At 56.3% G+C, this 24,986-nt stretch overlaps 2 protein-coding genes across 2 annotated transcripts in view; both read left to right on the top strand.

Annotated features, from left to right (window-relative positions):
• Window positions 1-24,986, top strand: part of LOC122384390 (myosin-M heavy chain-like) — a 61,876-nt gene that overhangs the window by 21,531 nt on the left and 15,359 nt on the right. Inside the window, exons 2-3 of the mRNA XM_043371767.1 lie at window positions 4,892-5,112; window positions 7,500-7,558. Coding sequence (XP_043227702.1) covers window positions 4,905-5,112; window positions 7,500-7,558 — 267 coding nt within the window. The 5' untranslated portion in view covers window positions 4,892-4,904. The remainder of the gene's footprint in view (window positions 1-4,891; window positions 5,113-7,499; window positions 7,559-24,986) is intronic.
• Window positions 684-1,064, top strand: LOC122384403 (nascent polypeptide-associated complex subunit alpha-like). Its single transcript, XM_043371786.1, has one exon. The coding sequence runs from the start codon at window positions 684-686 to the stop codon at window positions 1,062-1,064; it is 381 nt and encodes a 126-aa protein (XP_043227721.1).

Below are 24,986 nucleotides of genomic sequence, written 5' to 3'. Positions count from 1 at the left end.
CACCGAGTCGACAGACCGGCAGAGGTGCGTACAACCGTTGTTTCCTTTGAGCATGGGCGAAATTATCCGCACTGTGGCAGTGCGCGCGCGAGAGATAGAGGTGGTCGATGGAAATGTAGAGTTGTTATGCGGAGTGGCTCCGCCGAGAGTATTATCATTTAGGAACTTATCCCTCAACTGAGGCACAACCGGACCACCCACAACACCGAGTCGACAGACCGGCAGAGGTGCGTACAACCGTTGTTTCCTTTGAGCTTGGGCGAAATTATCCGCACTGTGGCAGTGCGCGCGAGCGAGAGAGAGGTAGCCGATGGAAATGTATGCACTGTGGCAGTGCACGTGATTGAAGAGCAGGCAGTGGCCGGGAGCGCATGAGAAACGTAGCTTCAACGGAAGAGAGTAATAACGTAAATGGGGTCAGAAGGACACCCAGTGCCAATTTGCTTAGGATTCAGGGATTTAAAGGGGTTAACACCTCCTTATACGCACATAAGTATCAAACAGGGCATAAACTTAATGAGAGTGCCAGCAAGGTGGCACAGGCAGCTGGCCTTCCTGATGAGCTGACTTCTCGAGCCAAACAGTCTAGGGGAGAGAAGAAAGCGAGGAAGAGCATCTCAAAGCTGGGACTCAAGCTGGTGACCGGCGTGCAGCGCGTCACGATCCGACGCTCCAAGAACATCATGTTTGTCATCAACAAGCCGGAGGTGTTCAAGTCGCCGGCGTCGGACACGTACATCGTGTTCGGCGAGGCCAAGATCGAGGACCTGGGCCAGCAGGCGCAGGTGGCGGCCGCCGAGAAGTTCAAGACGCCGGAGGTGAACCCGACGGCGGAGGCGCCGGCGGCCGGCGCGGCCGTGCCCGACGCCATCCAGGAGGCAGTCATGGAGGAGGCACCGGGGAGTGCACAGGGCACCGGAGTGCACGGACCATCGAGTCCGACCGAGGAGTGCACAGGACACCGGAGTGCACGGAACATCGAGTCCGACTGGGCGGAGCGCAGAGGACACGGCAGTGCATGGAGGATGGAGTACGACGGGAGGAGCGCGACGGGCAGCAGCTGACGAGGGAAGATCCAGTGCGACAGTGATCGAGAGCTGGATCGAGGAAAGTGCACGCTCTCAGCCATCGACAACGGACAAACTGCTATCATCATCGACCTCTCGGTGACCGGCTTGGTCAACAGCGCCGTTCAAGTAAGAATTGCCACAGAAAGGAAGTCTGCTCAATCCTTGCCAACATGCAATCATTCAGCTCCCGTCCCTCATATATTCACTCCGTGATTTGCACCAACCGGCTGATGGTTCAGAGCTACCTTTCTCGGGCTGAGCGTAAGGATTAGGCATAACGACAACACCATGTAAGCTTTTTTTAGGGGGGGGACAAAGCGTTGATTGGGTAAATTTATAGGGTGTCTCGATAGGACTCGGAGACTTTTTTTATTGAATCGCTGTCGAATCATTGCGTCAGAGCGGGTCGGAAATGACGAATTATGTTGCGCGATGGAAAGGTTTGTTGCGCGGGTGTGTAGATTTGGGTAACAGATAGCGCGATGTTTGTTTTGAAACAAAATCGAAGCGAGGGTGCGTCTGTAGATCATGAGGTCTGCGCTTGAATTTGGTTTATTTTACTCCTAGGTGTATTGCGTGAATAAAACCCTGAAAGTTTAACGGCATGAGTGTAAGGAAGGTCAGGAGTGATGACAAGGGTGATAAGGGCGACATTTACCTAACGGGCGTGAATACCTAGCCAAAACTGAGCGAGTGCGGGGAAACATCGAAATGGACCACCTCTTGACAATTTGTCTTATACTCCGATCTCTCTCGCTCTCGCTCCCTCTCTCTCTCTCTCTCTCTCTCTCTCTCTCTCTCTCTCTCTCTCTCTCTCTCTCTCTCTCTCCCTCTCTGTCTCTCTCTCTCCCTCTCTCTCTCCCACTCTCTCTCCCTCTCTCACTCCCTCTCTCTCCTCTCTCTCTCTCTCTCTCTCTCTCTCTCTCTCTCTCTCTCTCTCTCTCTCTCTCTCTCTCTCTCTCTCTCTCCCTCTCTAGGTTGTATTCACTATCTTGCCCCCAATGATTGTGCCATATATCGACGCGACTAGCCTAAACCATACTACAACACAGTAAGTTAGAGACCTAGACAATTCAACTAGCCGGAGAGAGGCTGGTTCGAGCCAGGCCCCTGTGCCTGTTTTGACTCTACTGACACCGTCGATCACTGCGAGATGGGAAATGAGTATTCCGTGACTCGATGAATTCTACTGCGTATTCCCATGAAGTATAGCAAAGGCACCGAGCGGCTAGCCGTCCGTGTCGACCGGACTTTGAAGGGCTAGGGCTAATATGTAAGAGTGTAAGAGCGATAAACGAGGGCAAGGTTGCCGAGTTATAGTGTCGCGGAGTGGCTCCGCCGAGGTGTTCAGAAGAAACACAGAGTTATAGTTTCGCGGAGGGCTCCGCCGAGAGTATTATCGTTTAGGAACTTATCCCTCAACTGAAGCACAACCGGACCACCCACAACACCGAGTCGACAGACCGGCAGAGGTGCGTACAACCGTTGTTTCCTTTGAGCTTGGGCGAAATTATCCGCACTGTGGCAGTGCGCGCGAGCGAGAGAGAGGTAGTCGATGGAAATGTATGCACTGTGGCAGTGCACGCGATTGAAGAGCAGGCAGTGGCCGGGAGCGCATGAGAAACGTAGCTTCAATGGAAGAGATGTAATAACGTAAATGGGGTCAGAAGGACACCCAGTGCCAATTTGCTTAGGATTCAGGGATTTAAAGGGGTTAACACCTCCTTATACGCACATAGGTATCGAACAGGGCATAAACTCACCTCGGGATATAATTATGCCGATTCAGCGCCACTGGAGGGATTAGATGGAAACGGGAGGGTCGGTTTGTCTAGCCGAATGTTCTTCGTAGATGTATGCATGACCGAATCAATGACGCGTGTGCGGGTGAAAGGGAGTAATGAATGGCTAGATTAAGGACCAGTGGGAGCTAGACACTCACGCTCGAATTGCATTTTATTTCTCTGATGGGATAGGGCCCTTGGCATCGAACGGTTACGTAATGGGAACATGGGAAGGCCTTGCCCTGGGGTTTAAAGCCAAGTAATTCCATCAGCCGGTGACAAATCCCATCCCTTCCAAATTGAACCCATTCCTCCCCGAGCAGTGAAGACTATATGTTGTAAGGGAATTGCAAGCCTCTCAAATAAATTTGTACTGCACGACGACGGAGCCAGTGCCATGTGGGAATCAGACAGGCGTTAAAGAGGAGACGATACACCTGCCCACCCGGTGTCGTCCTCCGAGGCGGACGATCACACCGCTTACAGCCACACGTCACTCACCGGCACATGTGCACCGCCATGCCGCCCAGCAGCACCGTTACAGTACCTGTGCCCGGAGGGCGTCCCGCGTGGGACGTAACGCATCCGGAATGTGAAAATAATAACCGTAATACCGGACATTCCGACGACGCCCTCTGTGAATGGCCCTGAGTGTGTTCAGTGGGACCGGAGATATTTTAGATGAAAGATCCCGCGGGGAGACTCCAACGCGCGGCTAGAACCATAACCCTGCGCTGGAGACTGCGTGACAGCATAGCAAGCGAACACCAGACATGCGGCCTTGCGGCCAATCGAACATCCATTGTGTATTTTTGTGTGTAGGTTTTACCTCTCTCTGGTCACATCGGACAGTTTCCTTTTTTGGGCGTCATCTGGCACAATCGTTTGGTCGCCGGACGGGCAGCGGAGGCGACCAATGAAGGTTTTTACCGGCCGCCGCCACCCGGCCGAGCGGGGCGGCGGCGGCGGCGTCCAACGACCTTGTGACGGCCGCGGACGGACGGCGGGCGGACGGAGTGCGCTGGTTCCGGCGACCAGCCACGGCCACTGACCCGCCCAGCCACCGCCCGGCACGCTCCGTCCAGCACGGTACGCCAGCGGACAGGATACAGGCCGCATACGCCAGCGGACAGCAGGCAGGCTGGACCGATCACCGGGGCAGAGAGCATCAGTCGACCAGTAGCGCCGTGTATGCTGAGATTGTCGCCGACGCCGTAGTTAGTGCGTGTCTGTCAAGACGGTGGCCTTACCCGGCCGACCTGTGCCCGCCCCGTGACAGAATGCGGTCCCTGCCGCCGCCGCGCCGGCGCTGCCCGTGAAACCGTGAAAGTCAAAGCACGGGTCACGGCGCACGAGACCGGAATGTGGCCGCTTTGCAGGAGCGGGTTTGACGGGCGGCGGCGGCGCCGGGCGTCTCTGCGGTGATAGATGGTACGCGTCTCTGCGGTGACAAATGCTCCGGCGAGCCTCTCGGGCGCCGGAGCATTTGTATTGGAGCGCCGGGCATTGGAGCACGTCCTGCTCCGATGCCCGGCGCTGGCGGGACGCCGCCTGCGGCGCCTGGGTAATATTCACCTGGAAGCGTCTATGGCAAGGGACGACGGCGCGGTGGCGGCCTTGGCCGCCGGCTACCGCGCCCAATTGAGCCTCATCGGCTACGCCCCCTAGGGGGCTGGAGGGAACAACGACGACGACGAGCCTCTCGGGCACCGTAAGACACGTGGCGGTGGTATCTTTGAGCGGATCGACAGTGCAGCGGCCGGGCAGTATCGGCTGCACTGGTCCGATCGGTGCACTCCGCGGTGGTAAATTCTCGATTGATTACAGGGAGACGCCGCGCGAATAACCGTGCGAGTAGTCGTGACAGCGATAGTTGAAAACGGAAACTCACCGGAGCGTTACAGACGAACAAAGAAACAGAGCGGGTCACTCAACCGTGCAGACAAACAGAGCAGATGGGAGCGCAGTCCCACGGTACATCACGTGCTGGGGCGGGTCACGGCCGTGCACTGACCCCTGCCCCTGACCTGTCGACAGGTGCAGTGTCCACATGTCGGGCTCGTCGGTGGCTCTGGTGACCCGGCCGGGTCACGGGTGCGCCTCCTCTCCGCGGCCGGCGGCGCGCGAGCCGGTCCCCGCGCCGGTGGTCGGCCCCCAGTCGCCGGCAGGGGTGTTCCGCGCGGCCATGAACAGGGAGCCGCCGCTGCTGCAGAGGGAGATATCGCAGCTGAGCTTCTCCAGCATCTCTGGACTGTCAGGTGAGTGGTCACTGCTCACTGTTCACTGCTCACTGCTTACTGGCCACTCCGGTCACTGGTCAGGGCAGCGAGGGTGGGCGTGGGCCACGGCACAGGCTCCGGGTGCTCTGCCAGGTGGGAAGGGCATTTGTATGACAGTGCTCGAAAGGAATGCTGTTGTTTTGTGGTCACTTGCACGCTTCACTGAAGCGTAAGAAAACCGCACTATGTCACCTTCACCCTTGGCAATGAAATAGTTAAATAGGAGATAGTGAAATGTAAGAATGTTCCGTGGAATGTGCTGTTCACGCACTACTCCTTGTAGTATCAGCCATTGATCAAGTATACACCTGCTCTGGCTGCGCTTTTCCGCCGTGTCTGTACGAGTCGACAGCATTAGCTCTGCTCTGGTGGTGGGGTCAGAACCCCCGATACGGCTCATGAACGGGACGTTTTCCTGGATGTCTGGGAGGGCAGACAACCCGGAAACACGCCCGGTGCCCCCGGCTTTCCTTTCTCGGAGGGGAGATAGGCCGACTCGGTGCCCGGGAGGGCAGTGTCTGTCTGCTGCGGGGGAGGGCAGTGTCTGTCTGCTGCGGGGGTGGCGGGGCTGGAATGCGGCTTTCACGGCCCGGTCGGCTCGGGTGATTTGCCAGGGACGGGGCGCTGTGCTGTTCAGTGATCCGGGGTTAATATCAGCGGACTGTGAGTCGAGTCGCCTGATTGGTTGAACGGTCAGGAAAGGTCCTTTTGTTTTCAGTTGGTGTGATGTGCTATAAAACGATATCAGCAGCTCGCTGTACTACCTAATAGTTGACCTTGCCTGTCAGCATTTGATAAAGTGTGTCATATGAGCTGACATGTCATCAGTTGTTTCCCTTGTGATGACTCGGACGTCCCACAGCCCATTCCTGATGTTCCACTAGGCGCTGCTCCTCTGACTGTGGTTGTTTGACTGGTCAGCTGGTCAGTCAGTCTGTCCGCCGGCCTGCCTGGTCCGTGGGCTGGTTAGCCTGTCTGTACGGCTGCTTGTCTGTCTGTCTGTCTGTCTGCCTGCCTGCCTGTCTGTCTGTCTGTCTGTCTGTCTGTCTGTCTGTCTGTCTGTCTGTCTGTCTGTCTGTCTGTCTGTCTGTCTGTCTGTCTGTCTGTCTGTCTGTCTGTCTGTCTGTCTGTCTGTCTGTCTGTCTGTCTGTCTGTCTGTCTGTCTGTCTGTCTGTCTGTCTGTCTGTCTGTCTGTCTGTCTGTCTGTCTGTCTGTCTGTCTGTCTGTGGGCCGGTCAGATGGTCCGTGGGCCGGTCCGTCCGTGGGCCGGTCAGCCGGCCGGCAGCTGTGACCCGAGCGGCACACTTTTGTCGTCGCGACATGCGGTCAGGACGGCGGCCGGTGACGTTGCCGCTGATCCGGCGGCGGCCCAGTTGCAGGCTGCAGCGGCGGCAGCTTATTTAGTGGCCTCGTCTCAGTCGGCCGCACCGCGAGGCCGCCCGACCGTGACGGCTGCTGTTTGGGTAGGCAGGCGGCTGAACACACACACGCCGAGCGGTATTCAGGGCGATTGGGCGCTGTCCGGCGCCGGGAACAAATCACCGCTCCGTATGCCAGGGGCTCGCCCGTGTTTACAGCGGCTTTCCGGACCATAGCTCATAGCCGGCTAGAACAAAGACCGCGCGTCGAATTTGAACACGCCGGCTTCCTGCTATTCATGACCGCCTCGTGAGCGCTCATATCTCGACTGATTAGCTTCTCATTGTTTGGTAATTTCCAATCCTGGTCGTCGCTAACAGGCAAAAAGTCGCCGCCGCTCGGCGGCCCGTCCCCGCTGTTCAGTGTTTTGTGTCGCGCTCGGGTTCGATAGGCGTCACGCAGGTCGGGCGCGCCCTGTGCTGTGGGCTGTGTCCGCCACCGGCGACCCACGCCGGCGGCCCGGGCGGGTCGCTCGGAGGACCCGAGGTCAGCGCTGGCCGCTCCGCGTGTCCGGCGCGCCAGGAAGTGAAAAGTGGCCCGCTGTGGGCCGGCCGGGCGGCGCTGGCACGCAATGTTGCCGCGCGGCGCGGTCCACGCGGGGTCGCCGGCGCGGCGTCACGCAGGGTCAGAGGTCATCCGGCCGGTCCGAGCCGGGACAAATTGGGCCGGTCCGTACCGCCCGCTGAGGCCGACGGCGGCCTACGAACGGGGTCAATCCCTCGGGGCATCTGCAGAGCGCCGACCCAGAGCCGGCACATCAATAAACATGCATGGTAGGCATTATACAAATAAAGACATCTCACGTCTCGTTACTTATTTCGTTCTGTGCTCCCCTAAAGTGTAATGCAAGCAGATGCTCAGAAGTATAAGCATCCACTGTCAATGCGACAAAACAAACGCAGCTTCCCCGCTGCCTCCTGACACTGACCCCTTTTCTGTGCTTCCAGTGACGGACGACGCTTCCAGCATGCACACACAGGAGCAGCTGGTGGAGCAAATCAGTGAGGTAAGCACATGCATACCGATCACCATTCCGCTCAAATCGTTCATCGATCACCTGCTGAGATAGGACCGCCGCCACTGCGGGCCCTGACTGTTTGTGCGTCGTCTTGGACGGGAACGCAGCCAAGCCATGGCTAGGTAATTTCCAATCTCGTCCACGCAGCCACAGGCGGGCGTGGAGGGGGGATTAGTGTCTTGGTTCCCAGCAGTCATGTCGGTAATTGACTGGCTGGGCTGAATAAGAAGGAAGGCAACGCACAGTACCTATCTTTAAAGTGTCATTTGCCTCTTCTGGAATTACCTCGCAATCGTGTGAGCTAGTGTGAGTAAAATGGCCAATGCGACGGCTGAGACCGATAGGTATCTCGTCCTTCAATGTCGCCGTCAAAGCGCGGCCTGGGTTATTAGCAATCGCAGAAGATAAGGATAAGATTCGCTCACAGCTCCAGATAAGGAAAGGAAACTTGGGCGGCCTCTACTTTATCAATTATCAGCTGGTGTTTTAGGCAAATAATTAGTATTTTTATAGCATGCATTATTAGATTGTCCCAGTCCTAGTCATGACTAGATGAAGAAGAGATGGCCGACTCGACAATCTCAGAATCGATCCTCGTTTCACATGTCCTGGAGTTTCTATGATGTCACTCATCAAATTGCGGAAGTGTTGCTCGTTGTTTCCGTATTCACTTCATGACTTGTTTTATCACGATAGATAACCACATGCAGCTTTTCCTTTTTAAGCCCACCGTAATGCCTACTCGATCACTAGTCCCATTCCTTCCTACCGAATCCTGCTACAGCAGTCGTCCGCTGCAGCCACTCTCCACCTGCCTAGCTCGCCTGCCGCCTGGTATCCCAAATCGTACCCAGCGCTCCATACCCGCGCCGCGCTGTAACACTCAGCTCATTGTTCGCTCTAATGTGCACTCAGCGTCTCGTTGCTTTCCCACCGCGCCGCCATTTGGACGACCTTCGGACCCCATTCCTGCGCCGGGGTCGTTTTCCTGCAGCTCTGCTCTGCACGCGGAGGGAGGGTCCGCTCTCCGGCTGGCTCTCCGGCCGTACCCCGGGCTGCCCCGAGGCCACTGCGGCGGCCGGCCGGGCGGGACCGGCCATTAACTCAGCCGCCGAAACTCGCCCGGGTCACGCAGTGGGCGGCGATTTGCACGATTTCTCGTCTGGGTGGCGTGGCCCGGGCGCCGGCGGGTGCTGTGCAGCCTTGATAGGTCTTGGAAGGGTGCAGTCAGGGACGGTCATCGGCGTGGGATTACGGACGACCTTCAAAGGGGTGAACGAACAACCTTAGGAGGTGTGCACGTATGATCTTAGGAAACGTGCACGAACGACCTTTCGAGGGACGTACGAACGCTTTGTCGGGAAGAATGGTCGTTGATGCGATAGAGCTGGGAAAGAGGGACGGCCCACGCCCATTGAAAGCGACCTCGCACATCGTGGTCGCAGGAAGAACTCGGTGCAATCCAGACGAGTTAACAGAGACTACAGGAAACCAGGTTCAGGCTGGCCGGGGCGCAGCAAGGCCGCGACTGCGGGAGGACGGACTATACCAGATAACGGTGGTGTATCCCCGAACCATAACGGCCCTGATTCTGATCCGACACACGCCGAGCTTATGTTCGATGACCCGTGACGGCGCGATTCTCCATCTCGGCCGTCGCCGGGTGCTCGCGCCACTTCTTCCGAGCACCTCTCGTATGAAGACGGCCATCCCGCCCGCGCGTGGGTCGAGTCAGGGCGGCGGCGGCGCGGTGTCGTCGGACATCTGTCGGTGCTGTCCGTCTGTCGAGCCCCGGCACCAGCTGACGCTCCGGCGTCGATGGGCAGCTCACAGCGCCAGTCGCTGGGAGCCGCCGTACACATAGCTCCACCGCCGCACCGTTAGCGTATGCGGCCATACGAGCCGGCAGCAGCGGCGGCACAGCCGGGCGCAGTGGACCGATCAGAGAGGTGTGGGAGCACCGGCCAGGACCACGCCCGCTCTCAGATTGTCCGCAGATTTCGGTACTATCCAGTACCATCCGATCCCATTATAGAACAGCTCGTATGACCCAGGCCCAGCCTGGTTAATTATATATCATGATCCGGAAGCGAACCGCACGGCGGCTCCAGTCCGCATTCCATTACGACTCTCCGCCCGTGGTCCTGGACCGCGGTCCGCGGACCACGATCACCGGACCGTCACGGCGATAATCACGCGCTGACCCCAACTAGCCGGCGCTGGCACGCTTTCACGGCTGACGGCTCACCAGGGATTAGGCCCCCGTTGCCCGCGCCACTATCACCAAGCGTTCGCCTCAGTTGGCTGTCAGCGGCCGAAACCACTCGCGTCGGCTCGTTTGTAGGGTAGGACGGCCCCTAAAAATGAGTTTGGGTCGAACCAGTTAGTGTGAAACCGGGGCGGCGAGGGACTCCCTCCACCCCAAGGTCGGCTCCCGTCCTGCGTCAGCTGTGACTGGACCCCTTACTCCCCGCACAGTGCCGCCAGTGACTCACTGTCGACCGGCGTGGGGGCGCCGCGACCCACTAATGGAACGTGACCGTGTTCGGGGTGTTCGTTAGTCGTCTGCCTCTCGTGGCCGCCGGGGGACCAGCGGGAGAGCCGGGTCGTGCGGCGTCGGCTGGTATCAGGTTGCGGCGGGCGGCCCGTCCCGCCGCTGTCGCCCGGTTTGAGGACCGTAGCGGCCCCACTGTGGACCTCTGTGGCCCCGCGGACAGTACCGGCAGGCGGGCCCGCGGCTGCCCCGGCGTTGACTGTCTCATCAGCCGGTCCGGTGTCATGGCGGTGCCGGGGCTGTGCCAGCGGCCGGCGGCCGGCTCTGGCTCCGCCGATGGCTGTCTTTTCTGACTGGCGGTCGGCGCGGGCGGCCTTGGGGGGGGGGGGGGGGGCGACTGTGGTTCCCGGCGGCCCTGCCGTGTCGTTCGCTGATATTCCGGTGTGTGTGAAGCCATGCCTGGACACACTGCGGTGAGAGGGGGGGGGGGGGTCCGATCCGATGGTTTTGTCCTCGTGTCGGTCTTGAACCCCCGTGTTCACGGCCTCGGGGTTGTGATGTTTAGCCCGGCACGCTTCCCGGCGCCTAAACCGACGTCATCGGTGCTGGCTAAAATGGAATGCCGCGAATCTGGGATCCGTGGCCTGGTTTCGCCTTTGATATCGTGCTGCAGATTATCTAGTCGTCGGCAGCGGTCCCGTAGACCTATGTTGCGCGCAACTTAGCCGCGGCGTCGGCGGCGGACCCGGTTTACGTGCTCATACGACCGCACATACATAAATGAGGTTTGTATGGCCATGTGGCCGTGAATGACTGGTAGAAAAGGTTGTGCATAGATTCCGGTGCTGTGATGGCACCGCACGCAAAGCACAGCGCCTCACGGAAAGTAGGAACGGTGCATTGTTAGCGTACTTTAAACGCACCTACCCCTACCTAAGAATCACGTGCTGTTCATGAGGCCTGTGAGCACGGGCGCCGATGACTTTTCTGCCGCTCCGTTCTGGCCTGCGGGATGACAACTTTGCCTTGCCAGCGCATGTGGGGACTCACATTTGGCAGCTGCTCGCACGGGTTACCGTGGGTGGGCAGGGTTCGCGAAAGTGTCGGCTGCCAGCTTGCCGCAGATTGCAGTGTCGCGACGCTTACTCGGAGTCTCGAGATTGGGGAGCCGGCAGGCAGCGGCGTAGTCGGTGTAGTTGTGTCCGGGCATGATCTTGCATGCATTTTGTCTGTGCTTGCTCGATTCCTGCACTCAGAATACACTTTGAGAGCAGTTTGAATAAAGACTCAATTGAGCGCAGAAACCAGCCTCAAATGTGTCTGATTTTAAAACGGTTTCAGTAAGGCTTCCTAAGGGCTCATGTACCCGAATACTGGATTCAAGCGATACCGAAACTGGGGTTCGGACTGGAAACTGGTTTCATAGTGAGACTAATTTTTAAAAGCTTGACACCGAAAATAGGTACCGACTGAGCTCTGTTTCTGCGATCAATGGCGTTGCTCAGAAAATATTCTCAAAATGTGTGATCTGTTTTGAATCGGGGACATTAGCCCGAAACTGATCTCTGAGACCCAAAATGGAGAAACTGTTTTCTCAGTGTGTGCGGATTGTTCGTTCGGTCTCGTCTGCCACCGTTGAGCCCAGTGTTGCAGACATTGGACGAAAGAAGTTCATAGTCTGTCGATAGCTAGATGCCTGTCGAGTTGCAGAGCAGCCGATGCATGACGCAGACCGGGTGTGTATGTGTGTGTGGGGGGGGGGGGGTGCGTGGGTGTGTGTGTGTGTGTGTGTGTGTGTGCGTGTGTGTTAAGCGCAAAGTGGCCGAGGCGTCGGCAGCGGACCAGGTGTGTAGTGTAGACAGAGTGGCCGAGGCGTCGGCGGCGGACCAGGTGTGTAGTGTAGACAGAGTAGCCGAGGCGTCGGCAGCGGACCAGGTGTGTAGTGTAGACAGAGTGGTCGAGGCGTCGGCGCCGGACCGGATGTATGCGTATGTCGATTTGCAGAAATACGGAGGCGGCCACTTAGAAAATACTTTGAGACCTTTTTACAAAGAGACTCCTTAAGTGCTAAACCGAGCCTCCAAGGTGACTGGCTGAGATGTGTTTCTGCGGCAGCGTATGTCCATCAGGTTGCGTTCGGAAGCGCTTCTCGAAATGCGTGGTCTGTTTTGACAAGGGGCATTATCCCATCTAACCAACCCCGCCACGTTGCCTCGTCAACAAGTGCTGCTTTATCTCGCTATTGAAGCGGCTCCCAGGCAGGTTTCGTGTCAGGTTTCGTGGCAAGATGTTTTATGCGATGACAATAGCGTGTCTGAACTACGCCTGCCAGACTCCGATCGAATCACCGGCGTGACTAAATGGTCTGCGTTCCGTGTTGTACGGTACGGCGGTGAACCTCCACGAGTGACCAGGTCGCCGGCGATCGACTCAGGCTCTGATGTCACTAAAATGCGCTTTAGTAAGCTAAGTGCCTACCGTGTTGCAGAGGGCCGAGGTGACGGCGGCGCACCTGGCGCCTGTAAGTTGCAGAGTAGCCGAGGCGTCGGCGGCGGGCCTGATGCGTGTGCATGGGTTGCAGATTAGCCGAGGCGCCGGTGGCGGACCCGATGTGTGCAGGGGTTACAGTGCAGCCCAGGCGTCGGCGGCGGGTCCGATGTATGTGCATGAGTTGCAGAGTAGCTGAGGCGTCGGCGGCGGTCCTGATGTACTTACGTGCAAGGGTTGTAGCGTAGCCGAGGCGTCAGTGGCGGACCTGATGCGTGTGCGTGAGTTGCAGAGTAGCCGAAGCGTCGGCGGCGGACCTGATGTATGCATGTGCCGTTGCAGAGTAACCGAGGCGTCGGGGGCGGACCTGATGCATGTGTGTGATTTGCAAGAGTAGCCGAGGCTTCGGCGGCGGACCTCATGTACGTGCGAACATGGGTGGAGAATTGTTTCAAAGTTGGTATGGCGCCAGTTGCTCGAAACAATACTATCGTGTTTTATTCTTATCAAACTGAAATCCTTAAATTTCGTAGCTTTTACCCTGAAAAGTTGGTATGGCATTGCCATACCATCTTTTAAGTTGGTGTGGCGCGTGCCATGCCTGCCATACCATATTCTCGACCCATGCCGCTGCAGATTTTACGGGGTGGCTGAGGCTATACGACGGCGGGCCTGATGTGTGTGCATGAGTAGCAGAGGAGCCGAGGCGTCGGCGGCGGACCTGATGCATGTGCATGAGTTGCAGGGTAGCCGAGGCGTCGGCGGCGGACCTGATGTATGTGCGTGATTTGCGGAGTGGCCGGGGCGTTGTCGGCGAACCTGATGTGTGTGCGTGGGTTGCAGAGTAGCCGAGGCGTCGGTGGCGGACCTGATGTATGTGCAGTGCAGTGTATTGATGTCAACTACGGAAAAACGGAATACCGATACCAAACCAAGTACCAGCCTATGGTTCATTATACCATCAAAATACCGAACACATTAGGAATCAAATACCAAGTACCGAGTTGGTATCAGTATGGTATCGGTATACCGAAAAGTTGTATCCGAGGACATCTCTACATGCAGAGTAGCCGAGGCGTCGGCGGCGGACCTGATGCATGTGCGTGCCGAGGCGTCGGCGGCGGACCTGATGTATGTGCGGTGCAGAGTAGGACGTCGACTACGGAAAATCGGAATACCGATACCAAACCAAGTACCAACCTAGGGTGCATTATACCAACAAAATGCCGAACACATTAGGAATCAAATACCAAGTACCGAGTTGGTATCAGTATGGTATCGGTATACCGAAAGTTGTATCCGAGGACATCTCTACAGCAGAGTAGCCGAGGCGTCGGCGGCGGACCTGATGCGTGTGGGTGCCGAGGCGTCGGCGGCGGACCTGATGTATGTGCGGTGCAGAGTAGGACGTCGACTACGGAAAATCGGAATACCGATACCAAACCAAGTACCAACCTAGGGTGCATAATACCAACAAAATACCGAACACATTAGGAATCAATTAGCAAGTACCGAGTTGGTATCAGTATGGTATCGGTATACCGAAAAGTTATATCCGAGGACATCTCTACTGCAGAGTAGCCGAGGCGTCGGCGGCGGACCTGATGCATGTGCGTGCCGAGGCGTCGGCGGCGGACCTGATGTACGTGCGGTGCCGAGTAGGACGTCGACTACGGAAAATCGGAATACCGATACCAAACCAAGTACCAACCTAGGGTGCATTATACCAACAAAATACCGAACACATTAGGAATCAAATACCAAGTACCGAGTTGGTATCACTATGGTATCGGTATACCGAAAGTTGTATCCGAGGACATCTCTACAGCAGAGTAGCCGAGGCGTCGGCGGCGGACCTGATGCGTGTGGGTACCGAGGCGTCGGCGGCGGACCTGATGTATGTGCGGTGCAGAGTAGGACGTCGACTACGGAAAATCGGAATACCGATACCAAACCAAGTACCAACCTAAGGTGCATTATACCAACAAAATGCCGAACACATTAGGAATCAATTAGCAAGTACCGAGTTGGTATCAGTATGGTATCGGTATACCGAAAAGTTATATCCGAGGACATCTCTACTGCAGAGTTGCCGAGGCGTCGGCGGCGGACCTGATGCATGTGCGTGCCGAGGCGTCGGCGGCGGACCTGATGCATGTGCGTGCCGAGGCGTCGGCGGCGGACCTGATGCATGTGCGTGCCGAGGCGTCGGCGGCGGACCTGATGTATGTGCGTGCCGAGGCGTCGGCGGCGGACCTGATGCACGTGCATGAGTATGTATGTGCGTGAGTTGCATAGTAGCCGAGGCGTCGGCAGCGGGCCTGATGTATGTGCAATGCGGAGTAGCCGGGGCGTCGGACGCATTGCAGTTGCAGAGTAGCCGAGGGGTCCGGCGGCGGACCTGATGTGTGTGCATGAGTTGTAGGGTGGCCGGAACCAGGTGTTTTGTGTGTATCGCGTCGCAGGTTGGGGTGCCGCGTTGCACGACCCTTTAAAGCGTGCCTACCAGGCTCCCCGGTTTCCTTTACGATTGCGTGTGCGCTTAACATGCCTCTGAATAGATGCGCGTCAGTCGCCGGGGAAACCATCCTCATGGTGGCGCCGCGTCAGTCGCCGGGCAACCATCCTCGTGGTGTCGCCGCCAAGGAACCGCACTCCGCTGTACGTACCCCCGAGCCGTGCTCGATACGCCTCACCTGCCGTGCCGGCGTTAGTGTGCCTGACCATAGAATCCTTGTAGCCGTTGGTACTCCCCACAGCTTCCCTGGCTCCCTTCTCGCCCACTCTCTGCTCCACTCGCCGTCCGTCGCAGTCGACGACTGCCGTTCGCGCCTCTCGGCTCTCCTGCCAGCGGCGCGCCCGTTCCTACACTCCCCTTCGCACCACCCCTAGTCAGGGTCTGCCCCGCGTCTGTCGGCGGGGTGATTTATCTGTCTCCGACCCCCGTCCCCCTTTGCTCCGGTCACGTTCAGTGGCGCCCGGGCAGGGTCCTAACCTTCCATAGCCGCGTCGCCGCTATGAGTTGATTAGCGCCGTTGCATTGTTGGAACGGGGAACGGCAGACTACCGCCATTTGGCTGGTTATTAGGCGAGAGAGAAATGCCAGGTGGCGTCTTGTATTCAGACGTGTGCTGTTTTTATGAGAAATCGTTGCTCGCACCTGGTTTTGAACGGTGCTAGCTTTTAGCGTGATGATTAGATCGCTTTGTTTTTTTTCGTGCATGTTTCGTTAACCTGTTTCACGAGTTGTGACACATTAATTTCCAATCCAATATTACTCGTTTACTTACATATTCGGATGTTCAGCAGTTCGCGGGTGCAAGTTTTTTTTTTGTCGTTGTTGTTTCCATGAATATACTAATCTTATGGGCAACCCCACCCTGTATTGCATTCATGATAAAGTCCGTGACATCTTGCAACAGCACATGATAATGCACCGAATTAAGCCTGATAAAAGAAGCAGCGCGTGGACGCCGCAGTTTCCCTGTCGCGTGTCGCTGTGTGTTGAATCCGTTTTTGCTGCTGCTGCTGCTATTGCAGCTGCTACTTCAGCGGCTATAAACACCGGCTACTGAAGCTGGCCACACGAGCCACTCTTTTTGACACTTATACAGTCGCTGATGGCCCATTCCGTGACTGCCGACAGTTATGAAACCGCAGAGGCAGAATAATACCCAGTTGTCAAGGCTAGGCTGCCAGTAAGCTGTTTCCAGGATACGATTATAAATTATCTGTCTTGGTCGTAGCTGCTGAGTGCTGATAGCAAAGGTCTCGTGCAATAATTGGTAGATGTTCTATCAATCCATGACGACAATCGATTCTCGAGAACCCATGAGGCTGCTTACACGAGTGAACACGAGGCTTCTTGCGTTGGCAAGTTGTTTGTTCGAAGATCTTGCAGCGTCTGGGCTTTCACTGCAAGAAAAGTATTGAGCCCCGGTTGATTTCTATCTGGCTGACCGGGCCGGGGCCGAGTGAGAGAGGTCGGCGAACTATGGGTGCTCTAACCTCTCCCTGGTCCGCCCTGGAACACCCAGTCCCTGATGGTGGTCCCAGAGCAGTTTGTCAGTGACGGCGTTCACGGCGCGGCTTGTCACGGACGTCCAACCGTCACGTTTGGGTGCTGAGGCCTGTCAAACTCTGGGAGAGTTCCGACAGATATTTTACGGTCGGAGAACACGGTGGTCAGGCACGACACACAAACGAAATGATGAGCAAGAGTGGATCGTGTTTTCGTGCTTTCTCGGTTTCGTTAATGGGAGATTGTAGCTATGCTCACACTCCAAAATTATGGGAAGGCGAATAACTCTTGGCTATTCGTCGATGTCATCAACCAATATGTTTTTAGTATGTCTTCCAGGGATGCGGAGCCGGAGCCGGAGCCGGAGCCGGAGCCGCCGGAGCCGGCATATTTTGCCCGGAGCCGGAGCCGGAGCCGGAGCCGTAAAACAATATAGCCCGGAGCCGGAGCCGGAGCCGGAGCCGTCAAAAAAGGGAGCGACTCCGGCTCCTTTTCTTAAGAGGAAACAATTATTTACCTAGTTCGGTTTGACAGTACAAGGCGTAAAACAATGTGGTATTCAAAATAGCCTTGTTATACAAATACAGAAGCAACGTGTACCAATCCCATCGCCTTTTTTCTTCCACCCGTATTTAATTGATCGCATAGGGGATGTACTGAGTAGAAGCCGGAGCCGGAGCCGCCGGAGCCGGAGCCGCCGGAGCCGGATCATTTTACTCGGAGCCGGAGCCGGAGCCGGAGCCGCCATGACATTTCACCCGGAGCCGGAGCCGGAGCCGGAGCCGATTTTTTTCTCCGGAGCCGGAGCCGGAGCCGGAGCCGTCTGAAATTTCCACGGCTCCGCATCCCTGAATTGTCTTCGCCGGCCAAAGTCAGAAGTGGTTGGTTGGAGTGATAGTTATGCAATTATTGTACTGGTCGTTTTCACATCGTGTAAGGTGTGGATGGGGAATGGGTAAACCAGCGACAAACAATCAACACTGCATTAGGTGCCGATTTTCGAAGCGCGTCTCGCTGTCTCCATTACCAAGCGGCGCGTACTGCCTACATCTTCCAGTCGGGCGGGGCTGGTTGAGAGGAGAGCCCTGGCCCGGGCCTTCAGACAATGAGATGGAAATTGTACGCGTGCTGCCGACACGCACCTGCGCCTTCCAGCGCCGCCGGCTGGGCCCAGCACCTGAACCAGTTACAAATCATCTCCGCCGCGCGTCTGGGGCCGCCGGCGAGCCCTGGGGGCCTGCCGCGGTCAGTGGGACACCGAGTAGAGACGGTGTTACCACCGACAGGGCCCCGTGTAGATGGAGGGGTGCGGCCGTCTGGTGGAGCTGGATCGGAAGATAGAACGGGAAGGAATGGGTGATCGTGCGATGTCTTTTGTTAGTGTGGCGATGGCACTGCAGTGAATCAGCCAGGGATCTGTATGTGGCTCGACACTCATTCAATATGTTCTGTTTTATGCTACTCTTAAATGAAAACGCAGCCATGATGTTGAGTTTCATTAGATTTAATCATAAATCACGCCCAATTTTGTTTTGCGTCACCGATCCATCCATAATATACGTCATCCCCTCAGAAACTAACAAATTCATTGAACGTTACACACGACCGGGAGATCCATTCCGCTTTGTCTCGTAAATTAGCAAGTCAATAGTCACGGCGTCGACGCCTTGTACACAACCGACGACGTCTGATAAGACGTCGGAGCACGCGCGTGAAAACGGCAATCACCGGTGAATGCCGCCGTGATCGGGCCTGTTTTGTGTATCGGTCCCGTCGGCTCATGGGTGACCGATGGCTAATGGCTATGGTGACACAGGGATGGTGACGGAGAGGTCACCAGCGCCACCATCTCTCCGATCACCAGCACCGATCAGAGACTGTCATAGGTGAAAAGACCACTGATCAGCGGCGTGGGAATTAGGAAGTCCCTGATTGGTGGTGACAGGGAAGTGATCACCGATCAGGGACGGTCACAGGTGAAAAGATCACCCGTCCCGGGTCTGCGTGGGCATTAGGAAGTCACTGATCAGCGGCGGTGACAGCGGAAATGATCGCTGATTACCAATCACTGATCACCAGTGATGACAGTCTCTAGCTGTCCGACCCCCAGATGAAAGTGAGAGAGTCGTGCGATCGCTGCTGATCAGACCCTCGCACTCGCCGTCGCCGGCACCTCTGCCTGTCATGCAGCTCATATTTTATGCAGAGAGCGCTGGAGTCCCCGAGTGCCTGGCCACGCCGGCCTTTGAAGTCTCCTGGGGTGGCCTGATTAAAGGCATTCGGTCGGTAATTAGCAATTACTTCTGGCCGCCGGAGCTCCGTTTCTTCCGCAACAAAGCCCCAGTCAGCGCGGGTTACGTCAGAAGGGGTTTCCTCACGTGGCCACGGGCCGTGACGTCGTGAGGCGCCACGTGGGGACACGATCGTGCCAACTGCACTGGTGCCGTGCGCAACCACTGGTACCGTGCGGGGTAAGGGATTTTCTTCACGCATTGGAGGCGTGACCGGGTTAGTGTGAAATAAACCAGACGCTGAAACAAATGGTGGATGCCGGATGGCCATTTCGTGCTAGTTCCTTAAAAAAACTCAGCGGGATGGGCACTGAACACTGACTAGCCAGTGCAGCCAGCATTCCCCAGTTGATTACCGAACAAGATGTGTCAGATAAGAGCCTCACCTTTCTCTTACCTATGCAGATGCCAGATGGCAATGAAGGAAATTAAATGAGAATGAGGAAAAAATACAAAATAAGCGTAAGAAGTTTAAGCTGTGTGAGCAGTGTGCCCTTAAAAGGCATTTTGGCGCATTAAGCGCATTTAAACCTCGCAACTAACCCTAGCCGTCCTTGGGCCAACGGCCTCAGCCAGCAATCTCTGGCCATCGGCGGCGCCCACAACACCGAACAAACAACGCATTTACTGCGGCAAACGGTCGGCAGGAGCCGCCCCTATAGCCGCCCTCAGTAGATCAGGAACTCCACGCCTATCGACCCCGATCGCCCCTATCGACCCGGATCGACCGGCCGGCCGGCCGCGGGCGAGGTCGTGTGGAGGTCGGTCTGGCGGGGTGACCGCGGCGGCCGCAGAGGCGGGCGGGCGGTCCGTCCGTCCTGCCGGGCGTGGGCCGCGGCCCGGGAGCCGCCCGCCCGTCGCCGCCGACTCGCGCTGACCACGGGGCGAATCGCTCCTCCCACCGGCGGCAGCGGTACCGCGCGCCTGATTAGGGACTGACCCAATGACCCATAGCTGTGAGTGGTGCGCCTCGAATTCCAGAACTCATCGGTCATTGGGTTAATTAGAGTGATGCACCCAGATTTACACACCTCTGCTGAATATTTGTGCATAAAACTGCCTTCTCGAAGCGTTCTAGGGCGTCTCCGTCGGATAATCGTATTGTTCCGGGCACTGTCCGGAGAGCCCTGCCGGTCGCTGTCACCTGTTGGTGGCCAGCCCTGGAATGCGAGCGGGCGTGTCCATTTTTCGGTCGTTTACATGGCGGCGATGGCTCCGACTGCCTCCAAAGTGACAGATCTGGGCCAGACAATCTGTCAGCCGCCTGTCACCTGCCTCTGTCAGCCGCCTGTCACCTGTATCTGTCAGCCGCCTGTCAGCGCTATCTGTCAGTTGGCGCGGGCGGCGAGCGGTGTCTGTCGGCCTCATCTCCTGCCGATCTGTGCCACCCTCGGTATAGCCGCGCCAGCAGTCAGCGCCGTGGTCGAGGAGCGGCGCTCCGGTTCGCTGGTCCGCCCGCGCCGCACAGTCTGCCAGCCCGCCCGGCGGCGGCCCACAAAGCTACCACCGAGGCAGCGCTAACGGTACGACCAGCTCCGCCGTGCCGGGACGCGTGGCTGGCGCCCGTCCGCCGCCCGTTCGATCTGTCTGCCAGTCTCGGACAGCCCGACTCCGCCCGCAGTGCTGCATCCTTCAGTGGCCGACGGATTGCAACGCGCCGGGATGGGCTGCAATGGAGACTGGAGGGTGAAGGAGGCTCAAACGGCTGGCTAGACAATGGGTATGGCGAGAGAATATGACCATATTGATAACACATAGAATCCAAGGGTTAAGACGGAGTGCCGGGCGTACACTCAACAGTCGTGAGGTCCGGCGTCGGGTCCATGCAAGGCGTGGGTCCATGAAGAAGAAGGCGGGTTCTCACATTGAGATAGCTCTAGGGCATTAATCAGCGCTGCTCTGCTGTCGATGTTGGTAGGCGGTGGCTCTGAAGCGAGCAGTCGTGCTCCCCAGTCAGTGAGTGAGTATAGCGTAGTCCCCTCGGGCGGGGCGGGATGCTGCCCAGTCCGGGCCTGACTGGAAGTGGCGCATTAGCGGGCGAAGCTTCTCCCAGCTTCTCCGATAGTAAAGAACCGGACTGGGTTTGGAGAAGTTGAAAGGATGAACTGTATCTACATAATGAATGAGGCTTGCGATGCCCACCCGGCTTGTATTGAACTGCGATGCCGTCGGAATAATGCTGCCAAACATTTATTGCAATGGCCAACATAGGTATAAGCAGCATTTCATTTATGCGAGTTTGGTTAGCAAGCGTCACCATATGTTTTGTGTGATAGTCAATGGTTGCAGTTATACGGACCTCTTCATTTGTTTCTGGTTTATTCAGGCAAAGCCTGCACCACGCAACAAACGCTAAGTCGAGCTGATGAGCTCCGTCAATAGATGTCTGAAGGAACGTTTTATGTGTGCTGGCATAAGCTGACACGTTAATTAAACGATCAAAAATGTCAGCTTAAAAATGTCACCCTTAAATAGACGCTGTTTATTTGTGTCAGCCTTTGCTGGAAATTCGACTATGGATGTATTCACTAGCTCAAGCAAGATGTCTCACAATTATGTGCCTCCAAGATGTGCCCCACATTCGCGACCCCTTCACACGCTTGTAAACGAGTATGTCTCGTCGTCGGCGTTAAGCTCGGCCTTGCCACCATTCCCTCGGCCCCTGACCCCGCTGACCTCGTGTGACCTCCCGCGGCCTCCCACGTGGTACTGGTTACTGACATCAACAACTTCACGTCGTCATATCTGTCGCGGCGACCTATGCACGCCTGTTTGTGTATTAGACGTCGCCATGGAAACAAACACGGGGCCACGTGATATATTGATCTGCACCGCCCGGCCGCGGGCAACTGTCCCCAATGAATGTCGTTCTACCCGGAGAAGGCACACAACAGGTTCCTGTAATATACTTACTGGTGTATAGAGAAGTTAAGTTGTTGCCGAGAATTTAGTATTTCAATATAAGAAAAGAGCAGCACCCTCGATACACTAGAAACCTTAAACATTTTCCGAAAACGTTTCTCTTTTTCGTCTAATTTTCCGTCAAAACGCTTTTTATTGGACTGAATAAACTTTTGACAGAGTGTATCACTCATATGCTCATTTCCCATTTATACACTCATTGTCGGCTGTCGCCCCTGAACTTCCCTGTGTTCAACGCATTGAACACGAAAAAAGAAACAAACAAAAAACAAACACCGGGAGATGACATGAGAACAACCGAGAAGATTAATGACTCCCACTCACGATGCTTGTAAACGTAACACTCACCTCATTTGTAAACAGAGACGATTGTATTGTTGGTCCCACGGCGCCCATGGGGCGGGTACTCGTGCTGGCAGACACGGCGGGCTAGGCTGGTGGTGGCTTTGGCCGGCCGGGCTGGGCGATCACTGGTGACTCACTTTGCCACCGGCTCGGTCCCATCGCTCCGGTCTGGCTGTGATCGCGGACACCACCTACAAAGGAGCGGCCATCAGCGCGGTCAGCCGCCGCGGACGGTCCGTCCGGCCCTCTGTGATGGCATAACAGTGACGTCACACCTGTCCACAGGACTGAGGATCGCCTCTCCGCCCAACCTCCCTTCCTTTCCAAAGCAGACAGCTTCATGCACTTCTGATTGAGATGCACCAGACTATACGTTCCTCCTCGTTCCGTTTGTGTAGCCCGCTTCCCGCCCGCGCCGCGCCGGTTATCCGGTCTGTGTTTCCAGGTCGGGGTGAGCCATGTCCTTTGACCGACCGGGTCGTGTCTGCTGACAGCGTTTCTCCCGCTGCACTCACCGCGGGTCGGTATCCGGCGTATCCACTCACCGCCGGTCGGTATCCGGCGAGCCCATGGCGCATTCAGCTCGGTCGTTATCGCAGTATAACAGCCCAGTGTTTCGGCGGCAGCTTTGTTCGCGTCTGCCGGTGTGGCCGGCAGGTGCCAGAGGTTATCGATTCACAGCCGACTTTCTAGCTCTTAGCGGTTTCCTGCGGCAACCAGAGCTCTTCCCGGTCGTGGCCCGTGGCTCGTAGGCAGCGCTGGGATGTGCACCGAAATACACACACTGCTGTGTTACGAAAGGAGAGATTGGTCGGCATGTTTATGGGCCAGCCCATGCGTATAGAAAATCATGTCTTGATATAGTTAAAATCTAAGTTCTATTTTCAGAACCATTCTGGACAATTTTGACATCGTGCTTTTTTGTGTAGGATGTTGTGCAGCTAACCGGACTGTGTTGCAAGTTCAAATGGCCAAAGATAATTTGTAAAAAATAAAAATAGATACGACGATGTGGGCGCTGATTCGTACGGTTTAAAGAAGACGACCAGTACGGTTTGAAGAAGACGTGGTCCTGTCACGCTGCACGACCACGTGCTTCCACGCACCTCGTAACGTCTTGTCGGTGGCCGCGCGGCCGTTTGTGGCCGAGTGTGGCGGAGTTAGATAGACGGGCGGCGTCACTTCCACAGAACGGGTGTCATTCAGCGGCACGCTCGGCTGGGAAGCGGCACGGCTCATAGCTCGCACCGTGGGACAACGCTCGTCGCTCACATTACCCAGTCATTGCCTTCAGAGCTATGATGTGCTGGCTGTGTCCCAGGTTTACTGATGCGGTATCTATAGATTCGTCGCCCCAGGAAGCACTGCGACGGTTCGGTATCAAGTTCTACATCAATTAATTAGGCGATATTATGCAAAATTCCCAGGGGAAATGGTTCCAGTTGTTCTTGTCGTTTCCGTAACTGACTGCTCTTACCTCACCTTGTTTTTTTCTCTTTTGTATTCGTTCCGCGCCATTAGATGTCCATGTTACTCAATGATGTCACTGCGGGGAAATACTGACCTACGGATATACATAGTTAAGCAACGGCATTACGGCGATCGTACTTGGGACGGATATCGTACCTTTCCTATCACGATGTACTTTGATGCTCCCGCGTATTTGTCTTTGGCCGTAATCTGATATGGCTGTCCATGCGAGTAGAAATGTGAGTGCTGGATGGCTGAGTGTGGCTAATTGTGGTGAGGAGTGACCCAGCTGCTATCCCTCGGTCTCGAACACCCCTCCAGAGGCGCCGCGGGTCGACCAGTCATCTAGTCACGGTGCACTGCGCAATCGGGGACTTTCATCGGCAGCGCCGTGCCCCGCCCTCTGACACGGCCTGCGTCCTCCCGGCAGCGTATTCTCCGGCAGAAGGCGAAGCGTGGGCGGGCATGGATACTCGGACTCTCTCTGGGCTAACTAGGGGAATTCGCAGCTAACCTTAAGCCAATTCCGAGTCAGTTATCAGCTTCATAGCAAGGTGTCCAATCATAAACGATCTATCATAATTACTTTCTAAAATATTATCATCAACATGTAACCATCAACATTCCAAGCCCTGTTTACTCTTTCCCCAGTCACTTCTAACACTTCTCACCATATAAAGACACAACGCACCCATTACAATGTCTTTGCAGCTGTTAGAGACGAGTTATACGGTTTCCCCAATTATCGGCGAGCGCTGCTGTGCGATGAATGCTGTTGTGAATTCCAGCGGCACCACTTCGTCCCACCTGACGCCACGAGTTACCGCTCGGCGTGGCGATGTGTCCTCATTTTCCGCGTGACTCGTGACCTGCGTGACTCCCGTGACACTGGCGCTGCGCGTGACGGGCCGCCGCGTGACGGGACGGGTCCGATCGTGACGGGATGGTACAGTTAGGATCGGAACGCCGCCGACACATCGGCAAAGTGACCGAGAGGTCACTCCCGCTGCTATTCACTGCAAAAGGTAGAGGTCACTTTGACATCCTATGGCGTATGCGTCAACTGACAGGCAGGAGAAGCTGGAATACGAATATGATGAGTTGCTGTCGGACTGCAGATTGCAGGACATATACGATCACCACCACGGATAAAATAGTACTCCAAATACGGAGATTTCAAATAATCTGCTGCGGGTTTAAGTTATCAGCAACGAATTCCACCGAGATGGCATTGCGTGCCTGGCATATCGATGGGAACATTCCGTAAGATGTGGATTGGGGAAAGCTGCTCCAAGCGGGGGCAGCTGCACTGTGGACAAGTTGTAGGTACAGACGGACCCTTTCCGCTCGGAGTAACCGGTTTCTTACGAAAGCATGAAACCTCCA

Source organism: Amphibalanus amphitrite, unplaced genomic scaffold, assembly GCF_019059575.1.
Source record: "Amphibalanus amphitrite isolate SeventyFive unplaced genomic scaffold, NRLGWU_Aamphi_draft 000188F_arrow, whole genome shotgun sequence".
Taxonomy (NCBI): domain Eukaryota; kingdom Metazoa; phylum Arthropoda; class Thecostraca; order Balanomorpha; family Balanidae; genus Amphibalanus; species Amphibalanus amphitrite.
The sequence above is the reverse complement of the archived record's forward strand: the minus strand, read 5'-3'. Positions and strand labels throughout refer to the sequence as shown.